This window comes from Equus asinus, chromosome 3, assembly GCF_041296235.1.
Source record: "Equus asinus isolate D_3611 breed Donkey chromosome 3, EquAss-T2T_v2, whole genome shotgun sequence".
NCBI classification, from domain to species: domain Eukaryota; kingdom Metazoa; phylum Chordata; class Mammalia; order Perissodactyla; family Equidae; genus Equus; species Equus asinus.
This window is the reverse complement of record NC_091792.1, coordinates 33172949-33195440: the sequence shown is the minus strand read 5'-3', so window position 1 is coordinate 33195440 and position 22492 is coordinate 33172949. Positions and strand designations below refer to the sequence as shown.

General features: G+C 37.3%; 1 protein-coding gene across 3 annotated transcripts in view; it reads right to left on the bottom strand.

The window, feature by feature from the left end:
- The window catches only part of HHIP (hedgehog interacting protein), an 85802-nt gene that overhangs the window by 5737 nt on the left and 57573 nt on the right, over positions 1-22492 (bottom strand). For all 3 annotated transcript variants that reach the window (XM_070504836.1, XM_014838113.3, XM_014838112.3), the window contains exons 8-11: positions 19414-19535; positions 16968-17091; positions 15895-16025; positions 12177-12258 (exon numbers count right to left, since the gene is read on the bottom strand). In XM_070504836.1, coding sequence (XP_070360937.1) covers positions 12177-12258; positions 15895-16025; positions 16968-17091; positions 19414-19535 — 459 coding nt within the window. The remainder of the gene's footprint in view (positions 1-12176; positions 12259-15894; positions 16026-16967; positions 17092-19413; positions 19536-22492) is intronic.

Genomic DNA, 22492 nt, shown 5'->3' with positions numbered 1-22492 from the left:
TGGTAGTTAAGAATTTCTAGTAATTACAATTTTAAAACAAAAAAATATAGAGATATTTTAAAATCTTTTTTTTTAGATCTACAGAAATTTTTAGGAATAATATCTGAGGTAGGTTTCACTTGTTATTGGCATACTTGGCAATATCACCAGGCTGAAGACATTCATCAAAATGAGCACTTCTAGCCTAAAAAAGCTTGCAAATCAATTTTGGTTTAATTTTACATTTCTTTTGAGGTACTTTTTTCAGATTGATTTTTCTTGAAAGGGCATTATAATATACGTGTGTGTGTGTGTGTGTGTAATACTGACTCAAATTTTAAACCCTTTATGCAAAAAAATGATCCACATATGGAGAGACATTATATACATACATATGTATATATAGATATATATACATTTTTTATGATTTGATTTTGTCCTGCTCTAAAGAAAAAGAATGCTAAATAGTAGCAAACAGAAAAATCTCATCTGCCAAGTAAAAAGTCAGACTTTGTTTTCACTGCTCTACAATTGCCATCATTTACAGAGGGACCAAGATGCCTCCAGAAGATTTTTATGGTTCTGACTGTTTTTGAAATAAGACAAGCTGGGTCAGGCTGGAATCATGGTCACAACTGCTTATTACCTAATCTTTGGGAGCAAACGCGCACTGGTACGCCTCTATCCGTCACTGTTACCTGTGCCACAGTGTGTGAGAAGGCTCTTTTCAGTTAAGGAATGTCAACAAACACTTCATCACCAGTCAAATCAGTACCATTAGGATGGCCAGAGCAGTTGGACTCCTTAAGTACCATAACAAAGAAGGTGATAATTACAGGTCAAAAGCACCACAAGAGGTAAATCATATAGCCTTGTGAAAGAAGCAAATAATTCGGCCCTGTGGACCCAGTTTTCTTGAGATAGGTTATCTTGTTATGCCCCTATAGCAATATGAACAGTGATAATAATTTGGGGCCTGACCTCAGGCTATTTCTACACTGGCTCAAAACCATATTAAAAACACATAGTGACTTCTTTAGCTCCTCCTTCCAACGAAAGTCCCACTCTATGTTGAAAGGACTGTTTTTTGCAACTAACATGAAAATTTAAGAGAAAACTCTTTTAAATCTATTCAACCTCTTATTTAAAATCTAGAAAGGGTCAATTTATGTGAAAGGTCATTAAGGCATTCCATAGTTTCACTCAGAAAACAGTAACAAGTATTTTCCATGTGTTGCCCAAGGGAGTCTTTCTGAAAGTAAGGGCAGGGTGGGATAAAGTGGAGAAAAAGTTTAATGGTTATGCCAAGGAAACAGAGGGCATGAAGTTCACCTTCTTCTTGTTGTTTTGAACAAACCAATTCTGCTCTATTTCTCCCGCATATAAAATTCTTATTTCGTTTGTGAAACAATAGTGGCATTTTTTTTTACCAGTAGAAGAGCTGTTTTTCCATAGCCATGAAGCTCTTCTGAGTCACAGGCCATGATTATTTACCAAGTAGAATTCAGTAAACAGGTATTCTTCAAATTTTACAGGCAGCTGAAATTCTTCCAATTTCTATTTGTTCCTCACTTGTTCACTCTCCTTCTGACTCATTCAAGAAAAGAGACCCAGAAGTAGAGTGAGTCAAAAATACATCACAGGTTATATGTGATGCCAAATATGCAGGGACTTGGCTCACATGCTACTCAACAAGATGGCTCATGCCTGAGCAGATACATCTAAAGAGAAGCTACTATTTAGATCAAGAAGATAGGTGACATCGGTTAAACAACAACCAGAAGATGTTGCCTATTGGAGGCAAAGTGTAGGGGCATTGATTCATGTGCGCTTGGAAAAGGAATGAGGGATGAGGAAGAAGGTTGGGGTATTGAAGTGCAATTCCTCAGGGTGGGGTATCTGATTCTTGTTTCCCTGCTGTGTCTCCAATTAGATGCTTTGACTGCTTTTCACCAAACATTCAAACAATGTGGAAACTTAGATTATGGAGGGAATTCTAAATTGTTCTCTCCCTAAGATTTAGTAAATGCTTATCTATCTGTGGATGGAATTATTCATACTTGGGCTTCTTTACTTTAGCTTATATAAGATTGTATGGTTGTCTCAACGTCATAGATGAACATGATTTCCTTAAATTTTTACTTAAATACTGAGGAAGATAACCTCTTTTTTCTTTTATGAAGTTGACAAATAACATGTCTCACTTAGGATGTTAAGTAAATCCTCTCCTCTTTTAAACTGTTCTTCCACTGGGGATCCTTTAACATGAAAATTTACATAAAACATAGCCCATCACTTACAGGAGTTCACTTCTCTTAAGGAATGGGTTATCCTATCTCCCTTTCCCCTTCCCCAAGGAAATGAGAACTTTCTGAGGGCAAAAGCAACATATTCAATCCTCTTCAAGTCCAGTCATTTCCCTGGGCAAGTACGGTGCTCTTTGCAGGGATAAGAACAAAACAGGGTCCTGATCCTCATGGAGACACCATTAACATGCAAACACACTTAACGGAGGAAGGGAGTGTAAGAACTGCCCAAAAGGGGACTGGCCTGGTGGCGCAGCGGTTAAGTGCACAAGTTCCACTTTGGTGGCCTGGGCTTTGCCAGTTTGGATCCTGGGTGCAGACATGGCACCGCTTGGCAAGCCATGTTGTGGTAGATGTCCCACACAGAAAGCAGAGGAATATGGGCATGGATTTTAGCTCAGGGCCAGTCTTCCTCAGCAAAAAGAGGAGGATTGGCAGTACTTAGCTCAGGGTTAATCTTCTTCTTCTTCTTCAAAAAAGAACTGCCTGATTCCTTTATCCATATGCACTTTGGGACACATGGAAAGGAGCCCCTAGCAACTGTAACCTTTGCAAAACTATTTTTCTTCCTTGCTTTTCCTCATTATCATGAGGTAGGAAAAACATGACGCATAGTGAGGTCCTAGAGCCGCAGCACCAGCCTCAGTGGGGAGTTTGTTAGAAATGCAGAGTTTCAGGCCCCTCCCCACACCTGTGGAATCAGAGTCTGCGCTTCGGCCAGTTTGTCAGGTGATTCACATGCATCTTCAAGTTTGAGAGGCACTGCTCTAAATTAGGACCAGTTCCTAGCCAGTAGCATTTAACGTGACCATGAATTAGTGTGGCCAGGAGCTTCCAAGGACAGAATGCTCTGAAATCTTCTAATTGGAGGGAGTCTTGCCTCTACACGAGGTGGTGGTCTTCATAAGCCACTGCAGATTCTACGGTTTAAGGAATTTCCTCACTCTGTAAGCATTTTAATATACAGTGATAATCCATAACAACACATTGTTTCTAAAATCATTACTCAGGACTTTTACCTAAAAAAGGGCAAGAAAGTGGAAACTTTCTCAGGATGGGATAGATTTTACTGTTTCCCATCTGTATAGGAATAAGCATGAGTGGACAGGTGCTGTGCCATCTTTTAGATACTCATTTTAGTGCCTTTCTCTCAGGTCAACACACAAATTGATTTTTTTCTTTTAGTTTGGATAATTCTCCTTAGTCTAGATGTTCACTCAATTCTTCTTGCTCATGTTGACATTCCTCTTTTCAGCGTCAGTTTACCCAGGAGGAGTAGAATTTTGGATTCCGATGGACTTACAGCATGTTTTGTGACGACACATAGCCATTTTGTAGCAGCTAGTAAAACGATAATCCATTATACGAATTCAATTTGGCTGTGAGGAATGTTATACATTCATGACACAATCATATTCCAGGTAGGAGAACAGAGAAAATGGAATCTATTTCTGGGTAACCATGCAATATTGGTCTCATTTCGGGCTTTATGGCAGTGCAGATGGCAATACACATTTCTGAACAGTATTTTCGAGTCCTATTTGAGGTAGACCAAGAAACTGAATGTTTTAAGACCTACTGCTTTCATTTTATTCTTAAGGAATGCCTTACTTGACATTATATCATATGTAGGCTGCAGAACTGTCTTTTTATGTATGTCCTGAGTAACCCCGATAATGGAATAAAGGGAAAGAAAACTTAAATTTAAGAATAATTCTGCCGTTATGTACATTATGTATCATTTCTCAAACTACTGCATTAGTCTGGTCTGAAACATGCTGAAAAAACAGGGCTGGGCCTCGGCTGTTTCCTCAGTGATCAATGCTGTCTTCATTTTGAGGTGTGTGATTTAAATGCTGAGCACATGCTCACTCAGAAATAGTGTCGATCAGCATTATGGGCACTAAACTCAAAGTGGGCAGAGGAGGTGATGATCTGGTGAAGTGAGCCATGGGTCTGGCTGCCTAGTGCTAATAAGGTTATCAGAACTTTCACAGGTATCTGCTAAATTTCATTCTCCGGTTAAAGATAAAAGCAAATAATGAAGCCACTTTCCAGTAATTTCATATTCCTCTTTATCCTCATGAGACAGGGCTGGTCCTGTTATTTCCAAATTTAAAAGATCATAACGTGAACGAAGAGTTTAAATGGCTTTCCTACAGCTAATTACAGGTAGTCTGAAACTCTCTCCTAGCATAGTTGTCTTTCCACTCAGCTGCTCCTCTTACTTTCAGAAAAAGGGAGCAAGGCACCTATATTTCAGGTCCTATTAATCTCACTATCCAGACACCACCACCACAACACACAAGTATCTCAAAGGGTGTGTGGATCTCCTTTATTCAACTTTATCAGCTTAATTCAATGTATATATTTTCATGGGAAAATTAGGAAATGAAAAGTTATGTATTTCCTTAAAGAGCAAACCTCGCAGAAATGCTTAATACAACTAGATGATACTGTCATATGCTTTTGGAAAAAAAAAAGATAAAGCCAATTTTATTAAATTGCCTTAGGTGTTTGTTGTATTGTTTGCAATGTCCTAAATTCAGAAACCGGTCTAATTATTAGAGGTGAAATAGAAAAATAGGTGTCTCTGCATTAATTCAATGTACATGCTCCTAAAAATGCTCCTAAAAATTCTCGTGTTCTACAAAATCGCATATTAAAAATAAAAGGCTTATGGGGAAAATAGGGTTGGGACAGACTCCTCAAGATCTGTGCAACTTTGTAACTAAAGCACTAACAAAAACAAGACTTGGTACCTTGAGAGAGAGTTTGCGCAACCCTGTGAGTAGGTTGGCAGTAGCTGGACATGGCCTCAGGGGAGATTAGAAACACACAAAAACAAAATGGCGATGCAAGGAAAGCTTTGAACTCAGGAGGAAGTGCAACCTGCAGAGAGCCAGGCTAGGCTGGAGGAATGCCTCTTGGGGGAGGGAAACCCAGTGCAGGCACTTATGTTTCATTTTAACACTAAGCTGAAAAGGCTCCTTCTGCATGTGCAACAGCCGGGTTGAGGGATTGTTGCTTTTCTTACAATTCTGGCTATTCTTGCTTGAAAAGCTACATAATTTGCATGTTACGCAGTCATCATTCTCTTTTATACCTGAGCTAATTAGTGTTAAGGAAAATCACACTGCAGCAGAACACACTGGACCAGGAAGCCAAATCCTGGTGAGTTTTACCCACCTCAGTAACCATAGCCTCCTGGACCATTAATTCAGCAATTTATAATGTACGATGTTCTGGCCTAAGTTTTTTGTCCCAAAGTGTTATCTTAGAAAATATTATTTACATTTTTGATAATGTGAGCAATCTCCTGATTTAAAGTGAGAATACGCTCCTTAGAGGATGGGACTAAGTTCCCATTTATATTCTCCCTCCATAGCACATAATAAAATATCATGAACACAGGAGACGTGCAAAAGATACTTGTAGAGTGATTAAATCTCCTGATTTAATCTTGGAGTGTAATTGTACTTTTATAGGATTAAAAAAATAAAAACTGGAAAATTAAGATACAATAAAAAGCCAGTGCCATTGCTTCCTAATATAAAGAAGGAAACTATTCTGTTCAGAATTTTATGTGCAAAATCAATTTTTATCTTAAAAACTTAATTCATAAACCATAATTGACAAAAATGTTAGACACTAAATAAGAAACGTCTGTAATAGGTATTTTAAATAACACTTTGGTTACAACATGTTTCAAAAGACTTAAAGCCTACAGGATTTTTCTTTTAGAAATCATCCAAAAAGAAACACCCTTTTCCCACTTATAAAGTTGTGTATTAATCTACCAGTGTATTAATTTTATATCATATGAAGGCAGAAATTTTAAATATCACTAAATGCTTTAAATGGGAAGTAAAAATTTGAAATGTTTCTGTCCTTTAAAAGAACACAAAAATGTCAGTTTAAATTCTCTTTGAAGACTGTTAGAGTGACAAATTCCCAAATTTTAATGTTACATTTTTTGATTCATTTATCAATACTGACAAAAACAACTCAAGTACGCAACAGATTTTTTAACTTGACTAAAATGAATTAGCAAAAAACATGATGCTAAGATGCAGTGTTTTCTTTAAAAAGTACACTTTCCTCTAGACAACATCTTTTACACATTCATGTGGCTGTTTTATGCAAGACTAAATCTACCTTTATCTCAAGTACTGCAATATCGGATGATACATTGCCTTACAATAAAAGTATAAGATATTTAGAAGGCCTAATAATATCAGACTTCCACCATTGTCCCAGGAGGGGGAGAAACATAAGAATTAAAAAGAAAAGCTTTTAAGAGTTTTTGAGTCTTAACAAATGATTCTCATTTTGAAGAATATATTCTTAATTATTCATATTCTCTATTTCATGTTTTAACAAATGCCATTTATAAGTGGAAATTCAATCAAGTTTTCATAGCAATCTGTACAATTACTCCAGGAACTGATATTCCAACATTCAAAATTGATAGTTTAAGAGAGACTATAACATAAAGCAGAAAATTCCTTTGAATGCTGTGGTCATATGTCACATCTCCAGGAAATAGGATATACACATAAGAAGCCTTATATAAGCATTTTAAACAACATAGTCATTTAGATAAAACTTTTAAAATAAATTATTACATAATATTTTCTATTTGTTTTGAAATAGGTGAGGCCTCTACGTTGCACTGTATGGAATACCTGAGTATGTTTAAGTGCGTGTGTCTATATATACGTGCATCACAAATCTTGGTGAGGTATGAATAAAATTCCAGTTATATTTAGGCCATTGCTCTATATTATATATGCACGCTCATCCATTCATTAGAAGTTTTGACTTTGATCTTATCCCCTTCATTTGTAACATATCTTTAACCTTTCAGATGCTATATGGTAGCTTAGAAAGGATTTGTTAGTTAAAAAGGTGCTGTGCACCACAACATAAAATATAAGACATTAAGAATAAAATATAAGCTGGCTGATAAGTATATATCCATTTTTAGATATTGGGTATGTAGAAAGATAATAATAGCAAAAATGTGGAACATGCTTCCTTGTCCTTTAGACTTCAAATCCACCATGCTGAATGGATTTTTATAGGGCATATACTTGTTCATGACCTCCAGTGTTAAGAAATTCTGTCATGTTTGAAAACGGGTCCCTAGTGGAGCCTGTGTCCCTGTTAATAGCTGAAAGGTCAATGGAGCTGCTAAACAGTTTGTATTACTGTCAGGGTGGCCATGAAAACAGCGCCTGCAGCAAGAGGACTTGGCAGCTGGGTCAACAGGCACTGTGGGGATTTATCAACCTAGGGGGGCCACTTGCATAAAACTTTGACTGATGAATTGGGACTAGACTGGCTTATTGGGCTAAAGCCTCTCTATTATGCATGACTTTCTTTGGGATGGCAGAGCTGCCTGCGGCTCCCTGAGACATATGTGAAGGTTAAACAGAGCTGATTTCCTCTTATGAAGTGATTTTTTTGGGAAAAAAAAGCACTCTTCAGCATCCAGTATAATAAAGAGCAGGATGAAGATATTAAAAATAAATAAATAAACAAACAGCAGCAAGTGGGGCCACTGAAGGGAGAAGGAGGGTGGAGGCACAAGGAGCAGTTTTTGATATTGGTCACACAGGAGTTCAGGGATACAACATTTCTGTAAGATGACCTCTTGAGCCTGGAATTTGCATTTTTAATTTATAGACCTCCTAAGGGAAGGGTCTGTGTGACTTGCTTGGGTAGCAGATAGGCAATATGTTAAAATATAGCAAGACTGGGACATAGTAATTAAATGAACATGATTAAGAATAATTTTATTTTACAAATTCCTGGAGAAATAACCCTGGAAATGTTTCAGAATCACAAAAAGATCACGTGGTTTAAGTTCAACTGAATCTCTGTCAATAGCATAAAAAAATTGTGTTCTATAAAAATGAAGCTTGGAGGGGCTGGCCCCGTGGCCGAGTGGTTGGGTTCGCGCGCTCTGCTGCAGGCAGCCCAGTGTTTCATTGGTTCGAATCCTGGGCACGGACCTGGCACTGCTCATCGAGCCACGCTGGGGTGGCATCCCGCATGCCACAGCTGGAAGGACCCACAGAGAAGAATATACAACTATGTACTGGGGGGCTTTGGGGAGAAAAAAGAAAAAAAGTAAAATCTTTAAAAAAAAAGTGAAGCTTGGAGAGTTCATAACTCTGTTAGAATTCTTTACTTTCCACCTTCAGGAGCATTTGTTTGATTCTGAAAAGACTGAATAAACAACAAGCATCCAATGCATGACTTGGACATTTGAACACTAGGTATTAAGAGCTCTTTAAAGCTCCATGCACACCTTTATCCCAAGTTTGGAACTAAGACAACCTTAAAAGTTGAGAGATCACCTGAAAATAATTCTCGAATGCATGGAATGAACAGCAACAATACTAAAGAGTTTAATACGTTTTAAATATATTCCTTAATTATCTTCACAGAGCTCCGCAGAAATAAGTCCACACTTTATCGATGGGCAATGGGGCACAGTACGGTGAAATGAGGTGCAGGGTCCCACACTAAGAAGCATTCAGAGACAAGACCAATTGACTCCTTGTCCTACCCGGACAGACTCCCTCCTCGTCTTGACTAGTCTCAGATGGCACAACTAAGTGAAACTAAAATTATTGCCCAGCTCTTGGGCTCAATGTATTGAAATCTGTTTTCTGGAACTGCTGGTTGAAGGAGCTCCCCACACCAGGGCATGCAGAACCCAGTAACACAGATTTCTTGGGACCCAATAAGTTGGCCCAGCAAGTTGGGGAATTGGTATTGACTTGATCTTCACTCCACTCTGCCATGAGATGCAACTGCTCCGCCTCTGAAGGTATTCCTGAAGTGTGTTCAACGTTCTAACATGGAGGCAAAATTCATTTCTTTTCTGCTTTTTTCCTTAAATAACTCCTGAGTTCTAGTTAAGCTTTAGAGAAAGTTGATTATATTCTTTTTTTTTTTTCTTTAAAGATTTTATTTTTTTCCTTTTTTCTCCCCAAAGCCCCTCTGGTACATAGTTGTATAGTCTTCGTTGTGGGTCCTTCTAGTTGTGGTATGTGGGACGCTGCCTCAGCATGGTTTGATGAGCAGTGCCATGTCCGCGCCCAGGATTCGAACCAACGAAACACTGGGCCGCCTGCAGCGGAGCGTGCGAACTTAACCACTCGGCCACGGGGCCAGCCCCAAAGTTGATTATATTCTTAATAAATTTTCATTTTTTTCCTTATAAATAATGGCATTTGATTTTTATAATAAGTTATCTTGCCATTCTTTTCTGACAAGTGTGCACACTGCAAATGATTTTAAACTTACGTAAATGATTATGTAACATATAGCCTTAGAGCAAACTGTCCTTACAGACTGAGGTGACAATGTTGGAACCTCATTTGCTCTTGCCAAAAATGACTTAAGAATATTGCATATGGTTTCTAAACTCACTTATCTTTCTTGTATGTGAGTGTGCATGTGTTTAGGGAAAAGCAGGAAAAACATAAATCGTATGGTGAGTAAGAATGTAACTTCTATGACACGTAATATAGAATATAAAAATTTTATAATTTGTTATTATTCTCTTCTAGGGCCATACGTCAATTGATGTTTGAAAGTCATTCTGAAAACATTATTCTAACAAGTCTAGGGCTCCTCCCCAAGAATACAATAACCTAAGATTTTAATTTGAATTAGATTTTTGATATAACAAGAAATGTCTATATATTATTTTTTCAGAAGATGAGGCTCTTCAAATTCTCCCTCAAAAGTTTTAGAAAAACAATTTTGCTCTGAAGCAGACACCCTGAATGCTGCCAGGCTAGTAATTAGCTTGTGTTTCCAAAATAATCCTGTCCACATACACTAACGCGTCTGCTTATTCAGAACTTCAGATCATCTAGGGAGAAACGCTGTAAGAATGAACGTTGGCATCCAAATCGAAACAGCATGAGGCCCCCAACAAATGTTTATGAAAACATTTGTTTTCTTATAGTCAGTTTAATTTTGAAATTTATGCCTACGCCTGTGTACAAGGACGGTGACTTTGGGACTCTGTTACCCCCCCCACCCTCTGAAAACCAAACACAAATCTTAACCCTGGCCCCACACATGACACAACTCACCAGAAACAGGCACCATAATGAGAAGTCAGGCCTTTCAGGTATGTCACTCTGAGACCACCCTACGAGAGGAGGCCCTAAGATCACAAAGCCAAGGTCCCTTATGGCCACCCTGGTAATTAGACACTAATAATGGATTGAAGGTGTAAAATTCACCTCAACTCACCACCAACAGACTAAACAAGCCAGATGAAGAGGAAAAGACTTTTGTGAGGAGGGAGAATTATAACACTACCAGGAAGCTGGCAAAAGCATATCAACTTTGACGAATATAATGGAATAACAACGATTACTTTGAAATGAATGGCATTAGAGCTGAGTGAAATCCCTAAGACCTCATTATGAATCATTAGAATGCTGCTAGTTTATGAATTAACATTAGTTTGATATTTGTCCTTAATATTGCCAACTTCGATATTTGCCGAAATGTCTATTATTTTCATTCATTACTTTGCTTTTCACAAAGAGGACATTGGTTTCATAATCAAGGAGGTAACGAACTCCTACAGGATATATATGGGTACTTCTCTAATTGTGAAAGAAAATGTGTACTGTTACATAGAGAAGGAAAGCTCTCATTGTGTGATGGATGAGTATCTGTGACACCGCGGAGAGACCATCCACAATTGATTATTCCTCTTTTTGGTCTGCAGGACCAATGCCAGCCTATATTTTTCTCAGGAAAGATAGTGTTTTGTGATATGGAAAAAGGACAAGAATCTCCATTTTGTTAGTCCGTGGCTTTTTCAGAAAAACATACACAATTTACAAGTTACAAGTGATGTTTATAAAATGGAATGAAATTAATGCTTTTAGCAAACTTTTCAGATTATTAGAATTTATTCTTCTAAAAGAGACATGAAATTTGGGAATTTAAATTTGCAAATGGCTCATGAAGATAAGTTAGTATAGAAAGAATGTGAAACTCACAGCGTGGTGGAGCTACAGCCTGACAACTACTGGTGTTCAACAATAGTCCTACCTGTGAGGGTACTTCAGTCCTGCAATAGTTGTTTCTAAATTTATGACTAATATCTATGTGACAGTACATAAATTTAGCAGCTTTGATAGTTCCGATTTTATCCATGAAATTAACAACTGACTAATTATAATTCAAGATAAGGTGAAAGTTGTGTGTGTGTTGAAGTTGTGATGGGGTGAGTGAGAAGGAGCGGAGAAGGATAAATATATTCTTTAAAGGATTAAAACATTCAAATCCTCCTTTTGCTGAGGTAAATAAGAAAACCTTCAGTTTTCATTTGTTTAGTCACGGAAGCCTGCATGAGAGCTGGGAGCTTCCAGACAGTTTTGAAATGAGGCTCAGATGTTGAACTGCCAGAATAACTTATCCTGATTCCCTAACAAAAATCATACCCAGCAGCTGTAATCTATGCTGGTATGTTTCCAGTTTTCTCGAAAGAAAGGAGGGTTATTGCTTCCAACAGGAGAGCTGAAGCCACCGCCTCACACATCGGGGTCCTCTGGCGTTTAGCGGACGACTCTGATTTTACAAATATAATGCTGCTCTCTGATGACAAGGGTGACAAGAATGTGTGATCGCAATAAGGCTGTTAAAGTTCAGCGTGGTCACGTCTAGGCCCCAGAGACTGGCGCTGGAGGGCCTCTCAGGACAGCACTTAGCATACGGACAGGGCAGAAGTCTTCATCTTTGTTGACTGCTAACTGTAATTCGTCTCTCACCAATTTGAATGCACCGGAATAACTTGGAGGAGAATATTACTTGACTTAAAGGAATATCAAAAAACCTCACCTTTTGGGATCTACGATTTTGTAGAGTTTTCCATTGTGAGTCTGGGTCATACTTTTGCTACTTGATAGAATGTAAACTTCACCTATGAAGAGAGAAATACAGTATGTTAATTCACAGTATTACAAGGGCTTACTTCCTATTGCCTAGCAGATATTTATGTATATGTGTATATACGTATATAAATGTATTTGTATGTATATATATATATGTATGTGTGTATACATATTTTTTTTCCATATATCCTCAGGAAGATGACTTGCCTAAAGATTATGAAAGAGTTGCACAAGCCTGCCTTCACAGGGCATCCAGATTCTGAAGCCGTCCCTCCACATCCACTACTACTCCAGCGCAAGCAGACATTCATCTCTCACCTGGATTATGGCAACAGCCTCCTCACTGATCTCCTTCTTCTACCTTTGTTCCTCTGTGTTTACATACCAGCCACAGAGATTCTTTTAAAGCAAGTTAGGTCATATAAGTTGGATCACACTCAGTACACTCCAATGGCTTCTAATCTCTCTCCGGGCAAATGTAAGTCGTGACAGCGGCCTCTGATGACCCCCTTATTGCTCTGACGTCATCTGCAACGTTCTGCCCTCTTGTTCATTCCTCTCTAGCCTCACTAGCCTCTTGGCTTTGAACACATGAGAAAGGCTCCTGTCCCAGGCTCCTGTGTCAGGCTCTTCCTGTCCTAGTCTCTTGACTTGCTTCCTATCTCAGCTTCTGTCCCAGGCTCTTGCTGTCTCAGCATCGGTCTCAGGTTCTGTCTCAGGCTCCTGCCTTTCAGTAGATTTCCACTGGGTTGACTTTTTCCTCTCCTTCAAATTTCCTGACTGTACTACTGAAAATTGCACTTTTCCCAACCCTAGAAATCTCTGTCCCTCTTCACAACTAGATTTTTCTAGAAAACACTTATTACCAATTGACATACAGTATATTCAAAACAAAAATCAACCAAAGCAATATTTATTTTTATTGTCCTCTCCTTTAGAATATAAATTTCATGTCTCTCTCTCTGCTGCTGTGTCCCCAGAACCCAGGACAGAGCTTTGCACAGAATAGGTGCTCAATAAATATTTGCAGAATGAGTGCTGAATGGCAAGTTTTATCTTGATTTATTCTGCCCAAGATTGAAAGGTTTGGTTACTGAGTTGTTATTGTTAATTGATAATTTGAGGCCAGATAGAATTGGGATACTCCTTTTTAACTTTTAGTATTTAAAAACAAAATATATTAAAATAAATATTTGGGAAGAGAGAAACCCTGATGCTCACCCTCAAGTCTACCTCCCTAATTCTTGATGCTAGGCTGGTTCATGATGATGAAATCCTTTTAGGAGAGAACCACTCTTGATTTTTGAAAATTTTTTTTTTGAAGATTGGCCCTAAGCTAACATCTATTGCCAATCTTCCTCTTTTTTTTTTTTTTTTTTATCTCCCAAAAGCCCCCCAGTACTTAGTTGTATATCCTAGCTGCGGGTTCTTCTAGTTCCTCTACGTGGGACACTGCCCTAGCACGGCCTGATGAGCAGAGCTAGGTCAGTGCCCAGGATCTGAACTGCCGAAACCCCAGGCCACCGAAGTGGAGCGTGCGAACTTAACCACTCAGACACAGGGCTGGCCCGGGAACCACTCTTATTTATCACCACTACTTCCATATAATTCAATGTATAGAATGGTTCACATGAATAGGGACTTATAAGTTGTATTTATGATTATATGTTTATAAGGCTTTAAAATATATATTTGGTTCTCATGAAATATTCCTTGATTTATCCTATATTTCTCAGTTCCACTCTATTATTATATATGAAGCACACTTACTACTTTCTTACTTCTGAAAGGGATGCTATGGGGTTTACACTAAAAAGCAAAGGAATGCAAACAAAAAAATATTTATTTTGTCAAGTACTTTATATAGTTTACCTCATTTAACCCTTAGGACAAACCCTCCTGATTTTATAGTTAAAGAATAAACACAGAGAGAAAACAGACGCTCAACACTTTTTTGTTTCAAAAAATGTAAAAACCTCCTCATTTTCTTATATGGCTCTTAATTAAAGCCAAAGAGTTTTACATTAAAGTGTAATTCAGTGAAAGTGTATTTTTAATTATAAAGTATACATGATATTGCAGCTTTTGGACAGTAAGAATTGTGAATGCTTCATTTGTTGGTTCTGCTCCCAATCTAGTATTAAGTGTAGACAGATGTTTGGATATTTTAACCAATGGTGGTGATGCTAATAGGATGACTGATGGTGAGTCATTTGTAGTAAGGTCTGGGGAAATGAAAATGATTCAGTCACAACATCTAAAAATTCATTTCTAACTCTGCTGCAATTTAATCCTAATTTATATTTTAAAAATGGAGTTAGCCAATGAAATTTAAATTACATTACAGAGGATTTAAGTAAGAAAGAGTATCTTTCTGGTTCCTTTGAGTAGGGTAGGAGAATATCAAGGGAAAATTAATTATACAGTGCCTTTCAATGCTGGAACAAGAACAGAACAGATTGGACTTCTCTTCTTTGAATCATTAAATTCCTGTGGGTCTGGAATATGTATTATGTGTTTCAGTAATCTTGTCTAAGTCCTTTGTTAACCTAAGTGAATGACATAGAACAAATTCTGATGAATCTCCATTTGATACAGGTAAACCGAATCTAGACTTTTAGAGAAAATATTCTAATTTAGATGAGAAACATAACTCTTCTTTCTTAATACCTAGAAATTCATCTTTTTTTTAAAGATTTTATTTTTCCTTTTTCTCCCCAAAGCCCCCCAGTACACAGTTGTATATTTTCAGTTGTGGGTGCTTCTACTTGTGGCATGTGGGATGCTGCCTCAGCATGACCTGATGAGTGGTGCCACGTCCGTGCCCAGGATCAGAACCGGTGAAACCCTGGGCCGCCGAAGCAGAGCGTGCGAACTTAACCACTCGGCCACAGGGCTGACCCCTAGAAATTCATCTTTGAGGCTAAAGGAACACAGCAACCATGGTTTGTTTGGATATTGTTCTTTAAAGAGCATCATTATAAAACCTGCCTTTATCTCTGTAATTTAAAACTAATAGCATTTTCACTCTTTGATTGATTACATTCCAATTTCAACTTCTTTTTGCTTATTAAGCCTTATACATTTTGTTAACAACCAATAAATATATTGTATGGTATCCCAAAGATCATCAATGAGAAGATAATTTCTATTCTGTTGGAAAGCAGATCTACAAACTCTGATTACCTTGTACAAATTTCATGCCCCAATTGGCAAAAAAATAAAAAATTAGGAAATTTACAGGATAAGGTGAGATTCAGATTGCAACAAGTTTTTTATTTATTCCAAGAGACATGGATAAGTGGACAGGTTTTCCGATAGAGAATATAAACAAATGACTCCGATGCACCACAAATATCAGTAGACATTTAAAGGTTTCTCTCTCTTCAGGACTCAACAATTTTCTTTTGTTCCTGCCTCCCATTTTCCTGCTTTGTTACCTTTATATTTTTTAAATGGAAATATGATTTAAAGACCGCCAGAGAGAGGTTATTGGAAGAGAATACGTAACTGGACTATCTCTAATCTCTACAGTAGGGCATCTTTGCTGTGGGTTACATTTCCGCCAAATGGAGAAGACTGCTATACTTATTCTTCAGAGAAGAACAAAGCCTCTTGGGCAAGGAAGTGGGAACAGAATTTAACAGAAATAGTCTGTACAGTACCTAATTCGTCTTCTCCAAATCCCAATATGTGACCTGAAAAGTAACCTCTACAGGAACCACTGTTGCCAAGACAGAGCGGTTTTTCTTGCCATTGTTTGCTCACAGGACTTTGCTGGAGAGTTAAGAAATTCCTACAACAAAAACATACCATAAACCTACAATGAAAACATGCTTTTGCTTAAAAAACACAATAAAAATGTTTAAAATAAAACACAATAAATAATTGTTGTGCCATAGACCTGGCTTCTACAGGGAAAAAATAATATAGCCCATAATGTGTGTGAATATTGTGAAATTCTTATGTGGGGAGAAAGTACTGAAAGATATTTTGTTTGGAGGGGGCACTAAAAGTACCTGAGTATGAGAAAAGCCCTCCCCTTCATCCAGAGAATGATACTTCCTCTCCAGGACTAGACTCCATGCTGTGCTATTAATCAGAGAGAGGGACAGGGGGGAGATCGTGGGGTCAGTACACTTTTCTAGTTCCTTTTAGCGACCAAGCGTATCAGCTCTGCCATATGCCTGAATGCCAGTGACTTGGGAAACAAGATTCTTAATTTGAGTTTCATCACAGAGTTTCTTACAACTATCCACAATGTGACTTCTAAAATTTAATTTTATAGTCTTCCTATCAATAGAGACAAATTAAGTTCTTTTGCCAAAAGTCTTGACAGTCTGGCAAAAACAAAAATCGTTAGCGTTCCAAGATGATTTTTTAAAATATTTATACAACTCATGTAAAACAACAGTGTTCAAATTAAACATTATCACTGTAAATTTATGTTAAGGATGAAGGGAAGAGCCTACATAATATGAAAAGTCCATCTGAGGATTTCTCTGCTCTTAAAAAATTATTTTATGAACTTGATCAAGTCTGTTTAAAAAGCATCTCTTAGGAAGTTCTTTAATTAAACCACCATATATAGTGGAACTAAAAGTAAATAATAATATTTATGTGTGTCCCAGACCTGACCTCCAAGGGGAGATAATCGTTTGAATATTTTATGGTCGTTTGTACACTAATCAAAGGATATGTCATTTGATATATCAAATTGTGGTATCAGGAAACCTACCCATTACGGTCTCCAAACACGTAGCTTCCATACAGTCTTTCAGACTGGCAGCCTCGGTAAACGAACCCACCAACCAAAGGACCATTACTGAATGGCTTGAATTCTAAAAGTGATGGCTCACTTTCTGGGAGGAAATAAAGATAGCATTAGATCAAATGAAAAATATTTTCATAAAGTAAAAGTAATAGAGGCCAAGCAACAATTATTACAATAATTCACTTTAACTCTGAAATGTGTTCCATGATGCATAAGATGAATCCTTGCTATAGATATTTAGTGAAAATAATTACTCCCTTGGCTTAAATAGTATAAAATTTAAAGGGCTTCCATGTACAGCCTAACGAAATGGAAATGCTCTATACGTGCTCGCTGTTATTATAATTGCCAGGACACACCACATTTTCAATGAAATTAGAATTAAGTTATTTTGGAAATCACGTTTATTTACTTTAGAACCAAAATACTTTAAGAAAACAATACTTAATTTTTTAAATACTGAATCTTTTGTAGAAATGCCTCTGCATTATTTAATAAATTGAGCCAGACCTCTGTCAAGTTATATAAAATGTTTAACAGTATACACTCTAATGGAAATAAAAGCATAGTACATAAAAGGTCTTTAAAACCACATTTGCCGTATATTTAAAACCACTGTCACTTAGTCAAGTAATATCTTCATTTAAAATATTTTAATAGTTTTGTTTATAGAGTTGGGTGGTTAACAGTCTACTGCCATCATTCCTTTTGAATTACATGTGTATAGTCATGTATCTCAATCTTTCCAAGCATGTCATTCTATGCTTGAATACACGTATGCTAATTGCAATGGAAAAGATCTAAAGGCAGTTGCAGATTAATCTGAAAATTACTTACTACATGCCTAATGTCAAATAAGACACTATCAATAGGTAGTATTTTAGGCAAAAGCTTTTGTGGAAAGACAATAATTTTAAAGTTCTCTCCCCTCCTCGTGTGACTATGGTGAGTATGATATTATAAAAAGTAGAAAAGATAAGTTTTAAATCATCAGCTCACTGAGAGGCAGCATAACTGAATGAGTAAGGTCATGAACTCTGGAGTCAGGCTGCCCGAGTTCAAATCTAGGCGCTGCCACTTTATGTTGTGTGATAATTAACTTTTCTGTGTCTCAGTTTGGTACAACGTGGCTAATGATAGTGCTTATCACATAGGGTTGTTCTGTGAATAAAATGAGTAAAGTTTATGAAATGCTTACTACAGTGGCTGGTATGTAGTAAGCACTGTGAATGTGGTTATTTTGGGGTTTTGTTTTGTTTTCAGCTTTATTGAGGTATAATCAACAAATGAAACTGTAAGACATTTAAAGTGTACATCGGGGTGGTTTTATATATGTATACATTGTGAGAGGATTCTGTGAATATGTTTTTAATACATAAACGTAGGACTGCCAATATTGCAGCCAATTTCAGCTGAACTCCAATTAATGTGATTGTAGAATTTAGTTTAATCTACAAATATAGCCGAAATTCCATCAAGCTAGTGACTCATTACATTTTTTTTTTCAAACCACATTATTCTTTGGTTTGGCTTTTATAAGATGCACACAGACACATACATGAATACCTGAAAAAAAAAATAAAGTAAAATAACTGAATACCACATGAACTGACACAGCTGCTTCATTCCTGGTGCTAAATAAATATCTGTATTGAATGAGTAAATAGAAGAAGCAATCAATTTAATAATCTTAATCTACTGTGTTCCCTGAATCATAATAATATTTGATATATTGCTTCCTCCAAAAAGAGTAAATACTAAAACATTGAAAAATATTCAGTTTTTTGGACTTCATGATTATCCAACTTTATTTTTTGTATGTGTACTCTAAATATTCTAGTAATCATGTTATTAAAAATAATGTCCAAATGTCCCATTTCCATGATTTGGGTAAATAACATGTTTATACAAGTCTATAACTTTGTTTTCTGTAAAATAAACACCTTTAAAAAATTACATTCTTATTTGAAACACTTATAATTTTCCTAATTGCTGAGACAAGTATGTTGGGTATTGAGAAATTTCTTACCTGTAACATTTGTTTTTTCCTCTGTGTATAAAATGTTAAGACAAGTCCTCTCTTATACGTTAAATAAATAGAAGGTATTCATCTTGATTCTCAGATGAGCAAAATCTAAACTGCTAACTTTTAAAGGTCCATTAAATTTGTTGGACCTACAGAGCACCATTCAATTCATGGGAAAGGTAATTACCCAAATGGAACACCTAGGGCTCGTAAGAGCCATTGGACCTTTAAAATGTGAGCAATTTACTCCCTCACCACTGTTAGGCCAGTGTTTTTATACTTTCCCAATGTTCATTTTGCAGAAATCCTTTTCTCTTCAATTAATAGACTAAAATAAAACAAAGCCCAAACTAAAGCCAAATCAACAAATTATGCTCTACTTACCATAATCTTTCCCCTTTATTATCTGTAGGATTCTGGCTGATGATCTGTTCTTTCCATTGGAGTCTGAACAAAGTATTGTTAAATTGATGTTTATATCAGTGGGATGTCGATCGACAGCACATCTGAATAACAAAAGGGAGGGACACCCATGAATTCCTACCAGGAATATCTTCCAAACTCAGATTGAAGATTCCTGACATAGGAACCCTTTGCGGGCTGGCAAGGATCCTATGGGCTATTTAGTTTGGATCCTCTAGAAACCACTGAAGGAAACATCCTGATGTGTTTGTTTACTCTGCTGAAGCTGAATGGTCTCTGGAGAATATTTCTTAATTTCTCTTGGTATCTCCCTCCATTATGAATGTGTACACTGACTTAAAACATTTGTTAGCCTGCTCTTAAGGAATATCACATATATGATACACTGGTAAAGTATAAGAATCAGCAGCAGCATCAACTCATACCTGGAACTCACAATATAGAATTAGTTATAGCATTAATCTTGTGAGTTTATGTTTCTTATATGGATTGCTATATTCTAAAGCTCAGGCTGCTCTAACAAAGGAAAGTGTGCACTCCAATTTAGGGGATAAAAATAAAGCCATCCCTAACAACCATTATGGGCTTTTAAGTTGACTGTGTCTTCATGTCACCCCTAATCTGGGGCCAGAATATTTCTGTGACTTAAGCCACTGACTGTAAACTCCTTGAGGACAGGGACTACTTCCAACTTCTTTATCAGTGTATTTCTGTTACCTAGTTCAAACCTGGGAACACAAAGGGGCTCAATATTAGTTGTATGTTTTAGTCAGTGCAGGACTGGGCATGTGGAGTTTGGGTTGGAGGAAGAAAGAAGTTGAATAATATAATTTTTGACGTTCTCACGAATATGGAAAACAGCGTTGCATTTTTTTTTTCAGGTTTCTCAACCTTGTCCTTATTGACTTTTGGGCCAGGTAGTTCTTTGGGTGGGAGTGAGGGAGGTGCTGTACTGAGCATTGTAGGATGTTTAGCAGCATCTCCGGCCTCCAACCACTAGATGTCAGTATAATGATCCTCTCCTCCCAAGTTGTGAAAACCAAAAATGTTTCTGGGCGTTGCCAAATGTCCTCTGGGGGTAAAACCATCCCATTGAGAATCACTGTTTTAGACCAAGAAAATACATTAATGACTTAAAAAAAACCAAAACCCAAAAAACCCCAGCAACAACAAAAAACCATTGGGGCTATAAAATTATTAAAAAATAAAAAAATCTGAGAGTAGGTTCTAGGGCTTAAGAGACATGAGTCAAATGCAGAAATTATTTAAACAACAAAACAAAAACTGTTGGCTCTGAATGATCCCATTTATAATGGGGAAACTGTAAGCCTGACCTGCCAAAGATGGGTTAGTTGTTCTGTGGCAACAGTCCCTTTATTGTCCTCTTTAATTCAATGATTCACAGAATACAATGCCTGGCAGGGATCAGGACAGAGCGCGCTGTGTCTTAAGGTGGAACCAAATCCATTCAGGGGGAGAAAATTTTCCTGTATTGCCTTTCTTTTGAAGATGGAGAAACTATGACAAAAAAAAAAAAGTTTGACTTGTTTCTAACAAGAAAGAGCAAATCTGGACGAAGAGGCCAGGTCTCCCAAAGGTGGAGATGCTGGGGGCCATAAGGTCTAGCTCTAGAGCTGAATACTACGTCCACTGAGAACCACTTGATTCTTCTGAGCTTTAGTTTCTTATGTAAGAAAAGAGGAGTGACAGTGAAACTTCTTTGTTTGATACTGTAACGGTGGATACATGTCATTATACAATCGGCCAAGTCCATAGAACGTACAACACCGAGTAAACCCTAAACTATGATCTTTGGGCCACTGTGATGTGTCAGGTTCACCAGTTGTAACAAATGGACCTCTCTAGTGGGGGATGTTGATAATGGGGGAGGTCCTGCACATGTGGGGGCAGGCGGTATGTGGGAATCTCCATACCTTCTGCTCAATTTTGCTATGAACTTCAAACGGCTCTAAAATTGAAGTCTTAAAAAAAAAAAGGGAGGTGCTTGATGCCAGTTACTGCTGAGAGGCAGAAATGAGATAATGCGCACAAGATACTTAGTTCAGTACTCTGCACCAAGGTGATTAATAAAAGTCAGCTTTAGTTTTAGCCAATAATTATTTTAGTTCCTTTTTGCTTTATTAAATCTTCCTCTGCTTGAAATAGTCTTGGAGGGAGGTAGACTTTTCCTTCAGCCCTCTGTGGCTGGAGGAGGTAAGACTCCACAGCACAGGCATCCTGCCATGTGTTAGGTCTGTAAAGCACTTCACCCTGTATTTTTGCACTGAGGGTCCAGGAGCTCCGGGAAGGCTGCACGAAAACTCCAGTGGGATTGTGGTGACTGAGGCTGCTCAACTTCAAAGTGCTGCTTTGTGTTGGTATCTTCGAGCTCTGAGCTATAGGAATGGAATGTGACAGTTTCCTCCACATCCTGAACCCACCTTAAGTATTCCCTGTCGCACAGATTTTAAGATCTGCTGAGATGCCAAAAAGGAAATGAACTGTAGACTTGGACTTTGATGGAGGGGAGATGAAGGGCATGAGGGATTATAAAAATAAAAGTTCGAGAAATACCCACCTTGCACATAGTGAACACTCAATAAACATTAAATAGCAATAATAACTAAGCTAGTAAATGAATGAATGTGGCCAGATAGCCCTTTGTATGAATAACAGACTGCAGATTGGATGAAACTTTCATCACAGAATTGCTATGCACTCCAAAGCATTTTTTAAGTGTACCCAGAATTTCTTGCTCTACATACTTCTTAATGTTCCTTTCTTTGTGGTTCATTATAGTAAACTGTCAAGATGAATTCCTTTAGTATTTGTAATTTTTTCCAAGAGAAAAAACATTTAGCTCAACTCCTTACAGATTGATAGTGTATCATCATATGTTAAATGAAGCTGTGATAAGAATTATAATTTATTTAAAACCTCCCAGGTGTGTCAGACACTCTATTTTTTGCTTTACTTACAGATTTGTATTTAATCATTACAGCATCCTTGCAAGGTAGCTATAATCACCTCCACTTAACAT